The sequence below is a fragment of the Chelonoidis abingdonii genome, chromosome 4, assembly GCF_003597395.2.
Source record: "Chelonoidis abingdonii isolate Lonesome George chromosome 4, CheloAbing_2.0, whole genome shotgun sequence".
NCBI lineage: Eukaryota > Metazoa > Chordata > Testudines > Testudinidae > Chelonoidis > Chelonoidis abingdonii.
In genome coordinates, this window is record NC_133772.1 from 43,450,140 (window position 1) to 43,467,766 (window position 17,627).

Consider the following 17,627-nt stretch of genomic DNA (forward strand, 5'->3'; position numbering starts at 1 on the left):
GTGTGGGGGGGTGCTAATGGATATATGAATACAAACTTATGAAAAAATTTCATTGTGCTACACATTAAGTAGGATGTTCTCCATCCATGCTTGGGGATTTACAAGCGTAACCATCCCTGCCCCACATACGGGGCTTGAGTCTGATGTACTTACTCATGACTGATAGTACCTGACCTAAAGGGTATTTCCATTGACCTCAGTGAGACTGTTCATGCAATAGGGTGACATTTGGTGTGAACATGAGTCAGAACTTAGCTTGCTGTGGGAACTGCAGAATAGACCATATAGTGTTAAACGTTTAAGCCAAATTTTAGCCCTGTGACTCAGATAAATGGCAGAAATATTCCTCCTACCAGAATTGAGTAAATTCTGCTGCATAGTCATATGATCATATTGTATGTGATTCAGTAATATACATTGTACTGAACAGCAGTAAAATGTAATAACCTGAAAGGTACAAACTGACACCTTGAAACAGGGTAAACTTTCAAACCTCTCCTTATTTTTCTCTCTCCTTGTCACGATGCCTTCTTAGACCAAGTACACAAAACTACTGGAAGTTGTAGAGATCCTAAGAAAAGCATCTGAGCTCTCAAAATAAAGAGAAATAGCATACCTGTGTGGAGTTTCTGTGCGCCCAGCTTTTGGCTGGTTTATCTATTTAATTTTTCTAACACTAAAATGAGTTGAAAGTAAGGCGAAACCAGCCTGCTTTTATTGCTTTAATTAATAAAAGCAAAGTCACAGGGCATGAATAAAAGTTGAAAGGCACTCCTGGATGTTTTTAAAGATTCCAGAAAGAGTCTTTAATTGCTGCCAAAGCTAACACTGCCAGCATTTCCATGGAAAACATCAGTTCAGGGGTGTAGGAGCCAGCTAGAGTGTACAAATATCTCCAGTTTTGTAATGACCTATTTATTTTTTCTTTTTTTAAACTTACCCACCCTCTATTCAACAAGAATTAAATAAGATCCATCCTTCTGAGTTACCTTTTAGCACAGTGCTGGTTTAGTCGGCAACATGCGACTCCTGGTACTAACAGGAGTCCCATAATGCTAACCCCTTCCTGTTGCACTGAAAACTAAACACTTAGCATACAACCACCAGTCTTTTCTAGCTCATAGACTAAAGAGTATTATACAAATTGATTGAAGATGTCATTCCAACAATCTTCAACTCATGCATAAAATGTGTTTAAAATCAGAGCTTTTGTGTGTTTCTTCATGGTAAATGATTTAAGACCTGATAGGAAGTAATTTTGTTTCTTCCTAACATAAAGTATTTGTTGCTAGTACTCACAAACTGCAAACCCCAAAACAGTATTAGCCTATATAAACTACTTTTTGAGTGCTACAAAACATGTCATTTAAAAAGATGCTTTATTGCTAGCTTTAGGAATTTATCAACTGGGACAAAAATATGATGTCATGATAATGGAATGTTGTTAGAGCAGATTCAATAAATGGAGCTATGACAGTTTATACCATCTGAGGGTCTGCCCCAATCAGCTGTCCAAGGATAGGGATAAAAGCATCTAGTGATGCAAGGACATGCAACAATGCTTCAAAAACATGCACCAAGCTTTACAGTGGTTCTCAAATTTTGTACTGGTGACCCCTTTCACAGAGCAGGCTTCTGAGTGTGACACCCCCCCCTTATAAATTAAAAACACTTTTTTATATATTTAACACCATTATAAATGCTGGAGGCAAAGCAATTTGAGAACCCCTGCTTAATAACTATATACATTAAACATCGGGACAAGTAAAGTGAGATTATTTGTCTTCTCCACCTCAATTCCAATTGGACATGATTCAGACAAGTGAAAACTTGGGATGTGTGGTAAGCAATTTCTGTTGGATAAATATTTAGGGCAACATTTACTGCAGGATGAAGGTTTTTATGTTGACTGCAATTGCCATGTGCATCCACTAGAGGTCTGTATTATTTGAAGGGAAAACACTTTGCACTTCTGACCTAGTTGTGTGGCATGAAACTGAAGGATTGGAAAGGAGATAAGACTCTGTGGTCCTGATTCTCATTTATACGTTCCTTAAAATAGGTGTAAATGTAATTAATGCCCACTCTAAAGCCCCCCTACATTGTCAGAACAGTGCAAAAGGACCTTAATGTAAATCAGTCCTCTGTATATCTAAAGCTATTTTCTTATGGAATCTTAATGAAAGCCTGTAGGTTGAACAGGGTAATGTTTCTGTTCTCTTGTCATTTAGAAAAAAATATGCTGCCTGCTCTGAATTGTTCTACTTAGGGATTAAGGTGGTTAAGTGTGATATTCCCCCTGCCCCCATGCAAACCCTAAAAAGCATAGAAATGCCAAGTAATGGGATGCTGATTTACTATACCTTCATGCCTAGCTTGTTTCCACTGATTAGACTTCGCATTGACCCATGGAACTTTTGCATCCAGCTGATAAGGAAACACCTAGTACACACTATCAATCTCCCTCATAGTAAAATACAACAACTGTTCAATTACAGTCTCAGCAAATTAGCAATTGATATTTGTGTACAGGGTAAGTATGCAATGTGTTACATGTTTGTGGGGAAGCAAAAGTTTGTAATTAAGGCGCTTCAACAAGGTTATTTTAGCAGAGCTGAAAAGAAAGCCCAGGTCCTTAATATATCAGATCCTACTGTTATCCACTGAGAAAGAAATTGGCAAATCGATGTGCCTGGGAATGCTGTCTGTAACCACTAGACATACTCCTCTCCCAGAGTCAGGAATAGAAAACGGGCTCTCTGACTGTGTTGCCCCTGTTCTAACTACTAGACTACATTCTCATCCCAGACCTGGGAATTAATCCAAGAAGTCCTGACGTCCAGCCACCTAATTCTAATGGCTTTATATAAAGGATAATTAGCTCAAGTTATAGGGGCCTGCATGTATTGTATCATATAGGACACATATAACAGACACAAGATCCATATTTCAGCCATTTGTCTCACATTTTCATTGCTTTTGTCACAAATTTGGTTTGAAGGTCGAGATAGGGTGACCAGACAGCAAGTGTGAAAAATTGGGACGGGGTGGGGGGTAATAGGAGCCTATATAAGAAAAAGCCCCAAATATCGGGACTGTCCCTATAAAATCAGGACATCTGGTCACCCTAGGTTGAGAAGAATGATGGTGGGTGTTAGAGAATTGGCAGTCATCTTTCTTGAGGGCAGCCTGTGGCTTCAGTTGTACTCAAAACAATTGGAAACAGTGACCATCTTTAGCAGGGGCACAAACCCACACTCCCCTACTAATGTAGTAGTATCTTTAGTGAGAGCATGAGCTTCAACCCCCTACTTAGATTGGGAAGCCCTTTGGGGCAGGGAACATCTTTTTGTTCTGTGTTTGTACATCACCTAGAACACTGAGGTCCTGCTCCATGACTGGGAATCCTGGACGTTACTACAGTATAAATAACAAATAGTAAATTATGGGAACAGTGACTATTTTTTAGTAGAGGGAAATTGTGAATATAATGTAAAGAGAGAGGCAAAAAATAATAAATGTGCTTAATTATAAACTAGTATTTTCAAATATACACTCCAAAGGAACTGGCAATGAGTTTTAACTGGATATGAAGTTTGAAGGCTAATAATTCATCAGTTTCATTGCAAAGGGGATTTGAAAAAAGGTTGGACACTGGAAATTCCTTAAAGGTCCCACTTTTCTGAAATTTAACTCCTAAACTAAGTAACAGATTTAGTTTAAAATCCCCAGAGGTTTCAGCTATTCCATACAGAAGACATACTAGAAATTTGGGGAAGATGCACTTTAAAACAAAGATGGAATCCTTGCTTTAAGTAAAAAACTGAACCCAAACTTAATAATAATGCAGTAATATAGTGGTGCTATAATTTAACTGGCACAAGAGATTAGTACAGTTTAATGACATCGCTGCTATTCTTTTGTCCCAGTAATTGCAGTGATTTTGAGACTCTAATGCAAACTTCTGAATCTGAATAATTCCGGCATCTTCGAACGTCGCTTAATGCATGTCTGTCACGGGCCTCTCTTTACATATCCTCTGCTAAATCCCCAAATTTTTCCATCTCTGAGTAATTTTTGGCAGAGGGATTCTTTTGGTCAGCCCTTTTTATGTGTTCCTCCAGCTGCCCAATGCACGCCTGCCATAACAGATGCTCTGGCTTCATTCTTAACACACGTGCCAGGTATTTTCATCATATTTTCTGGATAACTTTTTTGATAAGGGTTTGTTGATCTCTCTGACAAATCTTGGCATTTCTTATAAATTCATTCCATTTAATACCTAGTATTTTCTTGAAGCATGTGTTATCTTGGAAGTCTGTCCAACTGTCATTGAGAAAGTTTTCAGGGAATTTTTTTCCCAGCAATGAATGGTGCACTTGTCCTTTGTTTGGAAGGGGGAAAATGTGATTGTGAATTAAGGGAGTTCCACAAAACTAGCATACTCATTCCATAACTCTGAATTCAGCAAAGAGCTGCCTCTGTTGCACCATTTATTTATGTTGGAACTGAGACTGATAGAAACATGAATCTAAAATGAACTAAAAATATAAGTCTTTGCACGTAACAGTAGTTTGGTTAATGGGGTATATAACTTCAGAGAGATCTGGCCAAAATCTTCATTTTGGAAATGGAAGTGTAGTTTAGTCTGTTTGGAACATTATCAAAGCTCTAGGGAGAATATGTACTGGGTTAGTACTTTGCTTGATATAAATTAACTCCCATCTTGGTATGCGCGTATCATTCAGTGAATCAGGATTAGCCGCAATCATTTTACACTTACTGACTGGAAATTACCCGGTAAATCAGAGAGAGAAGGAAACTATTTGCCTTCAGTATGTGAAGCTTATTTGCCACTTAGCTGCAATGCTGACTTTGTTGCCTTCAGTGAGGTTTATTTCTATGTCAAATAATTCTCCTCTCCTCCATCACAAACTTTAGAAGCAACATTAAAATGTTGACTGAATGGGCTCTGCACATATGGCATTTGAGAGGGTTTTTTATTAGCTTAAACTAGCACATGTGTTTTCCTGTGAGGTGTATTAAGTGCCTGGACTACAGGTTTAGTGTGTGACTGTTGTTGCAGCTGTGTGGAAGAGCATGATGCATATTCCCTGGAGCAGACTTGGGAGAGAATTCAAGTATGTTGAGGCACAAGCAAGTTGTGTTTATGGAAATGTCAAATAGAAATATGCTACATGAACTCGTATCATCAGGGAGTGTGATACCAATAACTGACCAGTGATTGCCCACATGTGTAAAAAGAATGCCTGGCTTCTGATCACATTGAATTTTTGTTTAAAAGTTTCACAGCCTTCTCTCACCTCACCTTCTGCTGATTCTTAAAAAGAACCTATTCAAAATTCACTTTCTCCTATGGCAGAAATCTGGTGATGGTTGAAATAAAAATCAATTCATTTGACATTTAAAAATAGCTAAACTTTTATTGCAGAATATTATTGGTGCTTGGGATAGAAATCTAGCTCTGGCTTAGCTGATAATCTGTTTAAATTGCGTCCTGCCATTGGTGACTTACCTCATTGTTGGAGTCATATCATTTTCAAAACTTATCTTGCCTGAAAATACGAGTTGCCATCTAGCCTCACACAATACAGGATGATGAAAGAGACAATGCCGCTCAAGTTTAAAAATCTGTATCTCTTTTCTCTCTCCCATCCTGTTTTCAGTGGTGGTGCTTCTCTTTTCTTGTCTCCCCCTCTTTTGGCCTAGTTCTCCTCTCCCCATACAGTGCTATGTTCCCTTCCTTTGCACCCCAATGTTTTAAGGGCTCTGTCCTGAAAGGTGCTGAGTACCCTCCGCTCTCATTGAAGTGTGTAGGAGATGAAGGCTCTCAGTGCCTCACAGGCCAAGTCTGAAGTTGGTGGTGGTGGGTTTTTTTTTATTATTATGTTAACACCTAGAGGCCCCATTTGAGATTGTGGCCCCATTGTGCTAGATGAAGTATACAAGCGCAGTCCCTTCCCCTCCCTTCTGGTGGTCTGCCTCTTCTACCCACCCTCAAACTCATTCATTCCCAACAACCTTCTTCTCTAGCAGCTCCAGGCCCACTGCTCCCTCCTGTCCTTCATTTGGAGAAGGAAGGGCATGGGTACTAGGAGCTATCTTGATCTCTGTTCTTCCTGTCACTGACTTGCAAAGAGGCGTAGGAGTGGAGCTGGGGCCCGGCTTAGCTCCCCTCAGCACACAGAACCAGAAGCCATGTTTACATTCTTCAGGGGCTGCATTGGGGCTGGAAATGTGACACTGCGGAGCGCCATGGACCCACGGCATTTCCTAGCAAACCCTCTGGGGGCTCTGGTCATGAACTGCACTCCTGCCCTACACAGTAGAGAGGGACAATGCCTCCATATCCTGTGGTCTGATGCCTATAAGTAGGGCCCTACCAAATTCAGGGTCCATTTTGGTCAATATCATGGTTACAGAAATTTAAAAATCATAAATTTCATTACTTCAGATATTTAAATCTGAAATTTCACATTGTTATAACTGTAGGGGTCTTAACCCAACTCTGAAGGCAGCAGTGCAGAAGTAAGGGTATGGCATGGTATTACCCGCCTTAATTTTGTGCTGCTGCTGGCAGGTGCTGCCTTCAAAGCTGGGAGCCTGGCCAACAGCCACTGCTCTCCAGCCACCCAGCTCTGAAGATGGTGCAGAGGTAAGGGTGGCAATACTGCGACCCTCCTAAAATAACCTTGTTACCCCCTGCAACTCTCTTTGGATCAGGCCCCCCAATTTGAGAAATGCTGGCCTCCCCTGTGAAATCTGTATAGTATAGAGTAAAAGCACACACAGAAGACCAAATTTCACGAGGGGAGACCAGATTTCATGGTCCATGACACGTCTTTCACGACCGTGAATTTGGTACCTATATGCAAGAAGACCAGGTTGCATCTACCTTTTTGCTGCTTGATAGCTCTGAAAACTGAGGGCTAATTTTCTGTCTGCTACATCACCCCTCGTTCTGTTCCTGTGCTACTGCTTCCCAAAATTCTTCCTCCTGTTGAATAGTGATTTTTCCTTTGACATATTAACCGGCCTTTGTCAAATTTCATTTTCTACTCATTTTTCTAATAACTTTTGGTTCTTCGTCTTATTTTTCAGTCCCCATTGATGTTTTCAACTCCTCTCGATTTAGTATCATCTGCAGATTTAGTTAACATCTGTAATGATGTTGTACATAACTTAAGTGAGATGCTGAGAGCCATGTCCTCAGCTCAATATTTTACTCCTTTTTTTACAGGCCTTCAGCAAGGTTTCAAACCATTTGGTATTCTGCAGAGTCAAACCCTGTTAAATTAATTCTGAGGGGAGTTTGTGACAGACTATCAACTGATTATCTAAAATTTACATATCCACATACAACATGCTTTAAGTGTAATAATCAACGTTGTCTTAACTATGGAGCTGTGACAGCACTTCCATAATTACCCCTGCTGCTCATCGTGTTACAGTACCATACATTTAATCAAACTAAAGGTAAATGTTGAAACAACAAACCAGTAATCTAGTGCAAGGGGAAAATGTGGACTTTTTCCTCTTTAAATTTAAAAATGTAGGGTCAGATTTTGGCCCAGTATAGTGACTGCAAGGGCATAAGGCACCCTCTTACCTCCCCTCTTCCCAATTGTGGGGAGGACAGCAGCATCTGCTACGTATCCTCCTTCCCCCTGTGCAAGTGGACAGGGACTATTCCAATGCATTGGCTAGCGTACCTAAGCCAGTGTGCCAGGGATAGTACACTGTGTCAGGCAAAGGCCTGGAATACGCTACTTCCCTTTGTGAGCAGAGGGAAACCGGGAAGCAGAGCATGACTTGTGTTGCCTGAGGCATATAACAAAGCCATGAGTGAGGCCTAAACAGTGAACTTAATGACAATTCTGGGATAAATGTTCCTTTTTTGTTGTTGTTTGGGATGAAATTAAACCAATAATTCCAAGCACAGCTGCTGCACAGTGTGTGTCTTATATTTTTGTGTGTCATTGGTTTTGCCTGACTTGAGTAGTAATCAGTCTTAAGATTTGGATGAAATAGTTTGACCAACATGGACAGAGGGGTTGTTCTGCTAGAGGACAACTCCCCAGATGCATCTATAGCACAGCTTTATCCCTCGATAATCTGAGGAAAAACATCCCTGCCCTCACCAAGTAGGGAAAGCATGCTAGAACTGTGCTAGGAAGAACCACTCTTCAACATAGTCATAGTTAGCATAATTTTTTAACTGTAGTTCTGTGGGACCAAGTTGTTCAGAATACCCATTTGGAAGGAGACAAATCTTGATGGGCCTGTTGGTATCCCCTACATCGATCTATTCATCCAGGCATGGTAACTATATGGCCTTCAGTACAGTAGTGTCTGCGCATCTCATAATACCCCTAGAGAAGTGCTGTCACCCACATTTTACAGATGGGGATCTGAGGCACAGAGAGACTAAGTGATTTGCCCAAAGTAATGCAGGATGGAATTGAACCCTGATCTCCCAGGAACCAGGCTAGCACCTTAACCATACTCATCTACATGCAGAGGATCGCCTAAAATGCTAAAGGGAGGGCTTCAGCTATAACCCTTTCCTGGGCTCTGTGGAGAGTGCACAGGTGAGCAGGCCTGGAGTAAAGCTAAGGGTATGTGTGTGGGAAATACATATTACGCTTCCTGCTCTGGAGCTCAAGGTGAAGAAGGATGTCCTGAGGCTATAATACTTTTCCATGCTCTCCCTTCCATGCAGGGTTCCTTATTTAAGTGGGAAAAGGGTCCTGAAGACACCTGAGGTCTGGGGACTTCCTGCCAGCACCATTCCAGTCAAGTCATCCTTACAGGATGTGGGATCTGAGTTGCAAAGATCATGTCTGCTGCAGAACCACAGAGCTTGTGTGTGGAAGCCCTTGGTCTACCTCTGCCCATTTGATAGGGAGAAGAGGGAGGGGACCACCCTTACGTCTTCAAAGAGAGAACCAGGGAGATATCTATTGAAGGGAAAAGAACTTCATGGAGATTTCCTCCCTTATAGGGCCCCATCTTGCAACTTTTCCACAGAAGGAGCAATCAGGCTCTAAATTGTCTACATGGCACATTCAAAATATTCGCCCTTACTGCCTTAAATCTGCAGATGATTCAGCAGATGTACATATACAAAATGTACCAAAAATCCCTAGCAATTGTTTAAAATTAGAGCTGTTCAAAATTTGTAAAATGAAAAATTCATCTGTTGAAAAATAGCATTTTTTTCAAAAAACATTTTATTTGAAATTTTCCATTGTTTTAACAAAAAGTGAAAAATGAAAATATTCAAGATTTCATTTTTTCCTCCTTCCATTTTTTTCCTCTGTATTTGCTATTTTCTTTCCCCTCTTTCAGTCATAAAATGAAAAAGGGGGGAAAGGGACGGATAGGAGGCAAAAGTGAAAATTAACAGCTTTTGAAAAAAATTTCACATAACAAAAAATTGTTCCTTTTTGAAACCCATGGAATGATACATATTTTTAATTTTTTCATTAAAACTCTTCACAAATTTTCAACCAGCCTGCACTGGATTCTGATCACTTCCACAACCTGGCTTCAAACACAAAATCTCCACATTAATCAGTATATTTGAAACTACTGATTTCTAATGATCTCTGTGCTGTTTTTGCCAGACTCTGTGCACAGTAGGGGACAGAATTTGGCCCTTAACTGATATTTTAAGATCTATCTTCATATTTCACCAGGACCGCCCAGAGGATTCAGGGGGCCTGAGGCAAAGCAATTTCAGGGGCCCCTTCCATAAAAAAAAGTTGCAATACTAGAGAATACTCTATTCTCATGGGGCCCCTACAGGGCCCAGAGCAAATTGCCCCACTTGTCCCCCCGCTCTGGGTGGCCCTGTATTTCATTTTAAGTGTATAAAATGAAGCTCTTGTGGGGAAAGTTGTAATATTTAGGTTGCTAATGGACGGATCCTTCCTTATAAATGGTGGTGCTGCAGTTTGGGTAAGACAGATAATGGTTTAGTTTTTTTCTTTCTGAAAGAAACGGCCCATTTAATAAATTGGATGTCCATTGTGAAGGGGGGGGAGATTTATGAATTGCACAATGCAGGATGATGATGAGGAGAATCAGCTTTTTGTGAAAATAAATGAGGAAGGCTGTTGAATAAATACCATAAGATGAGACAGCAAACAGGGCAAAAATAATCAGTTATAGGAAAATGGTTAGCCCCTATATAAACAGTGTTAATCATGCAAAGTTTCCTATAGGAAAAAATATAGACTGCAGGGCTTACACTGAATCTTTAATGGTTTCTGACTGTTCCTTTCCACTCTGGATCTGCAGAAGGGAGATTTAGGTTAGATATTAGGAAAAACTTTCTAACTATAAGGATAGTTAAGCACTGGAATAGGCTTCCAAGGAAGGGTGTGGAATCCCCATCATTGGAAGTTTTTGTAAACAGGTTAGACAAACACCTGTTGGAGTGACTTCTTGAAGTTCCTTCCAGCCCTACATTTCTGTGATTCTGTAATATATAGTCTGTACTACAAAAGGGGTGTGTGTGAGAGTGTGTGTGATGGAGAGAGGAGAAGAATATACACACACGTTCTGGGGTTGAAATCCTGCCGAATAGAAGTCAATGGGAGCTTTGTCACTGACTTCACTGAGGCCAGGATTTCACCCCGTCTCTTTTAAAATACTGTGAATTGGATCCTGCAAGGTGCTGAGCACACACTGGCATTTATCCAGCAAAAGCACTTAAGCATATGCTTAAAGTTACGTATGTGAGTCGTGCTGTTGAATTCAATGGGATTTAAGTTGTGTGTGTGCTTAAGTACTTGGCTGGATTGGAGTCATACTGCTCCACCCTCTTCTGCAGGATAGAGCCCTGTATGAATTTCTTCCAGAGACTTTTAAGAAGACCTGAAGTACATGTTCCTGAAATATAGAAAAAAGAGTTATTTTATCATTTTGGCAGACATGAGGAGGTTGACACTTCCTCTTGCTTGCCAAATATTCCAGTTTTAAAGACCAGTTAATAGAACATTCTGTGGAAGGGTGGGGGGAAGATGTCGCTGTAAGAATAACTCAGTAACGTCAAACTAAAATGAGTACCATAAACTAAGTGTAAAGGCTTGATGTGTCATTTCTGTGCACAAATTCCTGCTCAATCTCATCTTTAACCTTTTGGATCTTGTTGCAGAATACACTGTGTTATGAGGAGAGGCTTGCCAAAGATGACTGTATGTGAAAACTCCTGTCAGAAACACAGGTGCTCAGAGTGTGCCTTAACATGCAAAGTTATGTTTCAGAACTGACACACCTGGGGCCTGCTCCAGTGTCTTTTGAAGTCAGTGGAGAAACTCCACTGCCTTTACTGGGATTTGGAGTAAGCTAGTGAGAAGAAAACTAAGGACATCAAAGCTCAGGTTTTCAAAGGTGCCTAAGGGAGTTAGGTGCCCAACTCCTATTGAAATTCAATAAGATTTGATTGTCTGGTTCCTTTTGAAAATTCCAGTCTAAAAATACATACCAGCAGGATCTTCACAGGCCCCAGAGTTATCGTACTACGCTCCCAGTTGTGATTAAGGGGGAAATAGAAAGGCAAAATAATCAGCTTTTCCAACTCTCTTTCATCATAAGCTTCACTTATTCAAAACATGAGTAGGTTTGGATAAATATTATTTCATTCTAATTAAAAACATTTATAAAAGGCTTTACTGATGTCCAGTAACTTGGGACTAATTTATGGATCTCTGAAGATAGAAGCGTGATACCCTTACCCTGTTTTTAATGTTTTCCATTGCTATTAGTTTAACCCATATCAGTCAGTGCCAAATATGCTAGATAAGGAATCTTGGCAAACGCTAAACTTTCTAAAGTAAAGATAAAGGCTCTGCAGGAGAAGCTAAAATGTTTTGGCTTTTAACGTTTTTTTTTAATGTTGTTTTTAACTTGTAAAGATGGAGTGTAAGATATTTGAAAAAATAAAAATTAAACTGAAACCTCCTATATATTTTATAACAGTTTTTGGCACTTTCAGTTTCTTACTATGCATTGTTCGGAGTATGTGGAAAACATAATTTTCTTTTTTCTTTCTTTCTTTTTTTAAAATCTCTGCTACAGTCAAGTCAGGACATTTACCTTCTTGTTGACTTTTTCTCCAAGTCTATGTGCTTACCTGTTTGCCTAGGCTATCTGATCTTGCTGCATTCTATATGTTTCAGCTAACATAGTGCAACTTCAAGGGAAAATCCTGCAATGCCTTAAGAAAACAATGAGAGGACTGTCTATACTAGGTGAAAAAGTTACATGAAACAGTTGTCTGTAGTGTCTTGAGGTTGCTGGGCCTGCACAATGCTATACATCCACATGCATACAGGTGCTTCCTTGGTCATTTTGCAAGCATTGCTTGTGTCATTTTAATGGTACATCTGTAATGAGGCCTCTAGCTCAGGTTAGGCTGATATGATGTAATCTACAATAGTTTCCCCTTCATGTGGAAGGGAAACCATAAGAATTACAGCTGCACTGGTTCAGCAGGCCCTCCCAACTCCATTCTATAATGCAGTGCCTTCTGTTTGCAGCAAAAAAGTCTCCTCTTCCAAATCAACCATTCTTTCTCATCTTCCCTGTTCACCCTACCCCTTTCCCTTCCATTTTTCCTTCTCCTCCCTCGTTTTCTTTCACTCTGCTGGTTTTGTTTTAAATCTTCTTGTATTCTTGTTCCATTATTGCTGGTCCATGGGTCACATGCAGAAACACATTGATCTTTTCTAGACAATGTATTCAGTGGACGTGTGCTAACCAAGCAGCCAGAAAAAGTATTTTCAATAAATAATGGGCCAAATTCATCCCTAGTGTAACTCAGATTTATTAAAAGTCTCAGGTGTGAGATGTGACCCACAGTCCTGTTTCATACAAGTGTAATTCTTCATTTCATTGATTTGACACCTGGTTGACACCCGTGTGAGATAAGAATCAGGCCCCCAACATTTGCTCAGTTCACTTTTGTAAAATAGTGCATATTATTTTAGAAAATTACCATAAAAATCACCAAAACCTCAGCTACTGAAGGATTGTGAAGGGAATGTTCCAGTAGTTCATGAGGACAGCTAAATTTGTCTTTTGTAATGACTTTCATGAGTTATATATCAATAACTTTTCTCACTCCTGTCTGCAACTTATCTGGAGTTAACATATAAATGTAGTAACAAAAATTCATCTGTCACCTCTTCCTCCACTAGATTACTTATTATGCTTATACAAGGCAAGATATTAAAAACACTTTTGTCTGTCACACCACCACGGGTTGGGGAGGGGGAATTTGCCAGTTGCTAATGGATACCTGGAGTTTTTGTGTATGACCATGAAGAACAGCTTGTGCACTTTCACCCCTGATGTTCCCTGAATAACTTGAGTCTCATTTAGGTCAATAAGCCTTTATCAAAATGTCAGGAGTGAAAAATGTGTCTTGGTGTAAGCCGACTGGTCGTTCCCTCCAGTCACAGGAGTCTATAGAACAATCAATGTTCTAGCTTGTCTGCATGTCACGCAAAGAACTGCATGACAGTAACCATTGACTACATGTCTGTTTCATTGTCTTTGGGACAGCCGACATTTGCATACTTGCCAGTGTTCCTGTTATCCAAGGAACCATGGAGAGTCTTTTAAAAAAAAAAAACCCACACAACTCTAATGCAAATTTTGCACACAAAAAACACACACATTTAAAAAATCAACAAAACACAGCCACGGCTTTGGTTTCCCCCTTTTTGTTATAATAATGAAACTAATCTTGATAATCCTACAGTTTTTGATACAAAAATTGCATTTGTTATTGTGCATAAAACTTAACTTTCTGATTTTTTCTCTCAAGAAAATCTTTTCTTTTTTTGTTTTGTTAATCCTCATTGAGCAGTCTGAACGCTATTGTGTGTACAGCACATATGAATTGAGGCCATAGGTTTGTTGCTCAAATAACGACTTTTGTATGAAAGAAACAGCTACCTCTCTGCTTAATGATTTGTCATTGGCTTTCACTGAGGGAGTTTCCTTCACATTAGTCATGAAAGAGGCTATATTAGCCTGCTACGATATAGAAATGTACTAATATATTATATCTTATAAATCAGTACAATGTCATAAACAAAATAGACAACAGTCTTGTCTTAGTACTAATCACTATTTTAATAGACAGGATAGAGTTCTCATCTGAATTTCAGTATAGGTTTAAAAGGTATTTAATTAAGCTAAACAAAAGGGGAATCCTACTGCATGTGAAGTTACTGTGTTAGGCATAGTATTTTGTATTGTTTTATATTGTGTTATAAATGAATGCCCATTAGGTTTTCAAAAATGTTGTTGTAGCAAATGTTTCTGAATAAAATTCTCCCAAGGTTTCCTGTTTATTCCTTACACACATCAGAATAGACTATGGTCCAGATCCTCAGTTGATGTAAATTGGCCAATTTCCATCTTTATAGCAGCCAAGGATCCAGCCAATATCATTTAATTTTCTTGAACTTGGAAAGCTCTCGGGAACACAGTAATTTTGTAGACAATTGAAATACCTATCCTGATGCACCTGGCAACAACTTACAGACAGCCCGGGGCATTAGAGCCCGTCATGTTAAGAGAAGGAATGTTGGCTGATGTCCTCCTGCCTTTTGAAAAATGTCGTAGTGTCTTTAACTTGCACCTGCACGACGTAGCTACCAGGGATGAGCAGTTTAATGCACCATCAGAATGTTGGAATTTTAGAGCCCAGTCCGACTCCTATTAAAGTCAGTGAACTGGGCCCATGATAAATAAGAATCATTGCTCTTTTTTTTTCCTCAGCAGCCCTATTGTTCTTTTAACCTCTAAAGCAATACTCCAATTGAAATCAGTGGGACTAGTATTTTGCCTTAAGTACCTTAATTAATGAAAAATACCCTTGTGTGTAAGCTAAAAGTGGTCACTTTCTCCAGCGTTTTTCTTCTATCATCATCATCACCACCACCACCACCCAGTTGTGCAATATCATGACATACAGGCATAGATGTCACAGACTCATAATATTATTTAACCTTAGAGGACAAATGTTGATTAGTAGCATGCCCTGTTCTCTTCAGCAACAATTGGGCTCCTCAGATGCTGAAGAACTGCTTGACTTCTGTCATTCTAGTTTACTCAGACACCAAACTGCTCCAGCAAACCATTGGTGCATGCAGTGTTGTTGTCACTGTGTCAATCTCAGGATATTAGAGAGGCAAAGTGGGTGAGGTACTATCTTTTATTGGACCAACTTCAGCTTGTCCCTCACCAACAGAATTTGGTCCAATAAAAGATATTATCTCACCCATCTTGTGTCTCCAACAAACCAAGCAGTTTAGTTCTAAAATATAATTAAAAGGCAATAGAACATTATACCTCATGAACATTTTAACGTTACATGCCAAGTCCTGGGTATTTTCATTTAGAAACCACAACTTCTATTAAAGATGGTTATTTTCCCTTTTTGCTCTAAATAGGGGATGATTTCTACTTAGAGCTACGCTCGGCTATTCAGTGAGGCATACTAATTGAATGTGGCTTCTAAATAAAAGAAATATGGGATTGCAACTTTCTGTTACTTCGAAAAAATGTAATCAAAACTCCTTCACCTGCTAATTGACAAAAAGCTACTGTCTGGGGATTTAAAACACAGATAAAAGTGCATTGAAAATCATACTAAGTTCCAATTTTGTATCGTTCTTTCCCTGACAGATGCAGATGGATGTTAGATCCTTCCAGTCCATTCACTGTACACTTTGGAAACTCCTGGGTCAGTCCCCTGAAATGTTCTATGTTCAGTCTGGTAGCATCGCTGCCACAGAACTGTGTTTTAACCAAATTCCTGAACCATATTATTATACATGTCTTACAAAAGCTCAGAACTTTAGCCCCGTTTTGGACCATAGTTATCAACCCTCACTTCACTTTGTTCCATAGGTGAACTCCTAACCCTACTGAAGACTCCCATTGACTTTAGGGGCTGGGGGCAGGATTTCACCCCATGTTTTAAAACTGCCTGGAAACTATCAAGCTGTAACCTGGTACCAGAAGTGTTACTTTTAAAAGTGTGGGTTGCACTTAGGCTATAAAAGGGTGGGTAAATGGCTGGCTAAGATGATACTGCAAATGGTGTGTACAGTGTTCTTTTTCTGGAAATGAGATATACTAGCAAAATATTTGTCTTGTGAACGTAGAGTCTCCTTGTTTTCTTTGGCTAAGTCAAGCAACTTTCTGTTTGAATTATTGAAGCCAAGTAAATTTATACAGAATGGTTTCAGTTTTAGCACATAGAGAAGATCCAAACACCGTGCCATTCTGGTATTTAAACATATTCTTTATCATACATTTCCCATTGCTTACACAGTTTTCCTGAGGTTTTGTAGTTTGGATCTTCTTGGCATGTTGCACACTTTTCTTCTTTCCAAGTTTTACGTTTCATTTTCTGTGTTCCTTAATGTCATCTGAAAGAAGAGAGAGAATATGTAAAATGGAAAATTAATCTTGTTCCCTATCTTATTCCCCTAGGAAATTGTATTAGTGGTGTTTTTTGGAGCAGAGTATGTGGTTCGCTTATGGTCAGCAGGATGCCGTAGTAAATATGTTGGATTATGGGGAAGACTTCGTTTTGCTAGGAAGCCTATTTCTATCATTGGTAAGTATACATGATTTGAACACGTCATAATTACTAAGAAAAAGCCACATTCCTATAAACACCTTGAACATTTAAAAAGAAATGGAGTTTCCCTAAAGATTCCAGCCAAGTTAGAACAAGAACATTTGTCACTAGTATCTGCGCAGAACTGAATGTTCTGAGGAATCTGTGGCATTGTTAGTTCCTTCTTTTTTAAAAAAAAAAATCTTTCAGCTTGATTCTCTTTCCCTGAAAAGAGAGACTTTCCTTTCACAGTTGAACTGAAGTTTTGCCAGAAATAACAGACTTGCATACAATCCTGTCTCCCTAAATAGCTTCTATAACTTCAGCATTGCACACATCTTGTAATGGCTACAACTGTTTATTTTTTAACAAAACCAAATGACCTCTATATGTTACGTTCATCTTAATATTTTAATGTTAGTTTATTCTCTTTTTTTGGATTGAGCTTCCTAGAGCACACTGGTGTTGGGCAGGTGACATGTAATTATAAACTATTATTTTCATGCTCGTAGAGTGAGATTTTTTTTCTAAAGGCATATGTGGAAGTTAGGCACCCAGTTGCCTTTGACTTTCAGTGGAAGGTGGGTGTTTAACTGGCCTCTGTGGCCTTTAAAATCTCCTCCTTAATTCCTTGAATGCTTCAGCTAGTAAAAATTTTCAGAATTCAAATTTTCAAAGGGAGACTCTTAAGGGCCCAAAAGCAAGCTATTCCGATGGGTAGGAAAGATAGAAAGTGTGGCAAAAGACCACCTTGGCTTAACCGTGAGATCTTGCAAAATAAAGACGTACAAAATAAAAAGGAGTCATATAAAAAATGGAAACTAGGTCAGATTACAAAGAATGAATATAGGCAAATAACACAGGAATGCAGGGGCAAGATTAGAAAGGCAAAGGCACAAAATGAGCTCAAACTAGCTATGGGAATAAAGGGAAACAAGAAGACTTTTTATCA

At 39.3% G+C, this 17,627-nt stretch overlaps 1 protein-coding gene across 1 annotated transcript in view; it reads left to right on the forward strand.

Annotated features, from left to right (window-relative positions):
• KCNQ1 (potassium voltage-gated channel subfamily Q member 1) overlaps window positions 1-17,627 on the forward strand; it is a 557,035-nt gene that overhangs the window by 144,512 nt on the left and 394,896 nt on the right. The window contains exon 3 of the mRNA XM_032770377.2: window positions 16,546-16,672. Within this exon, the coding sequence (XP_032626268.1) occupies window positions 16,546-16,672 (127 nt within the window). The remainder of the gene's footprint in view (window positions 1-16,545; window positions 16,673-17,627) is intronic.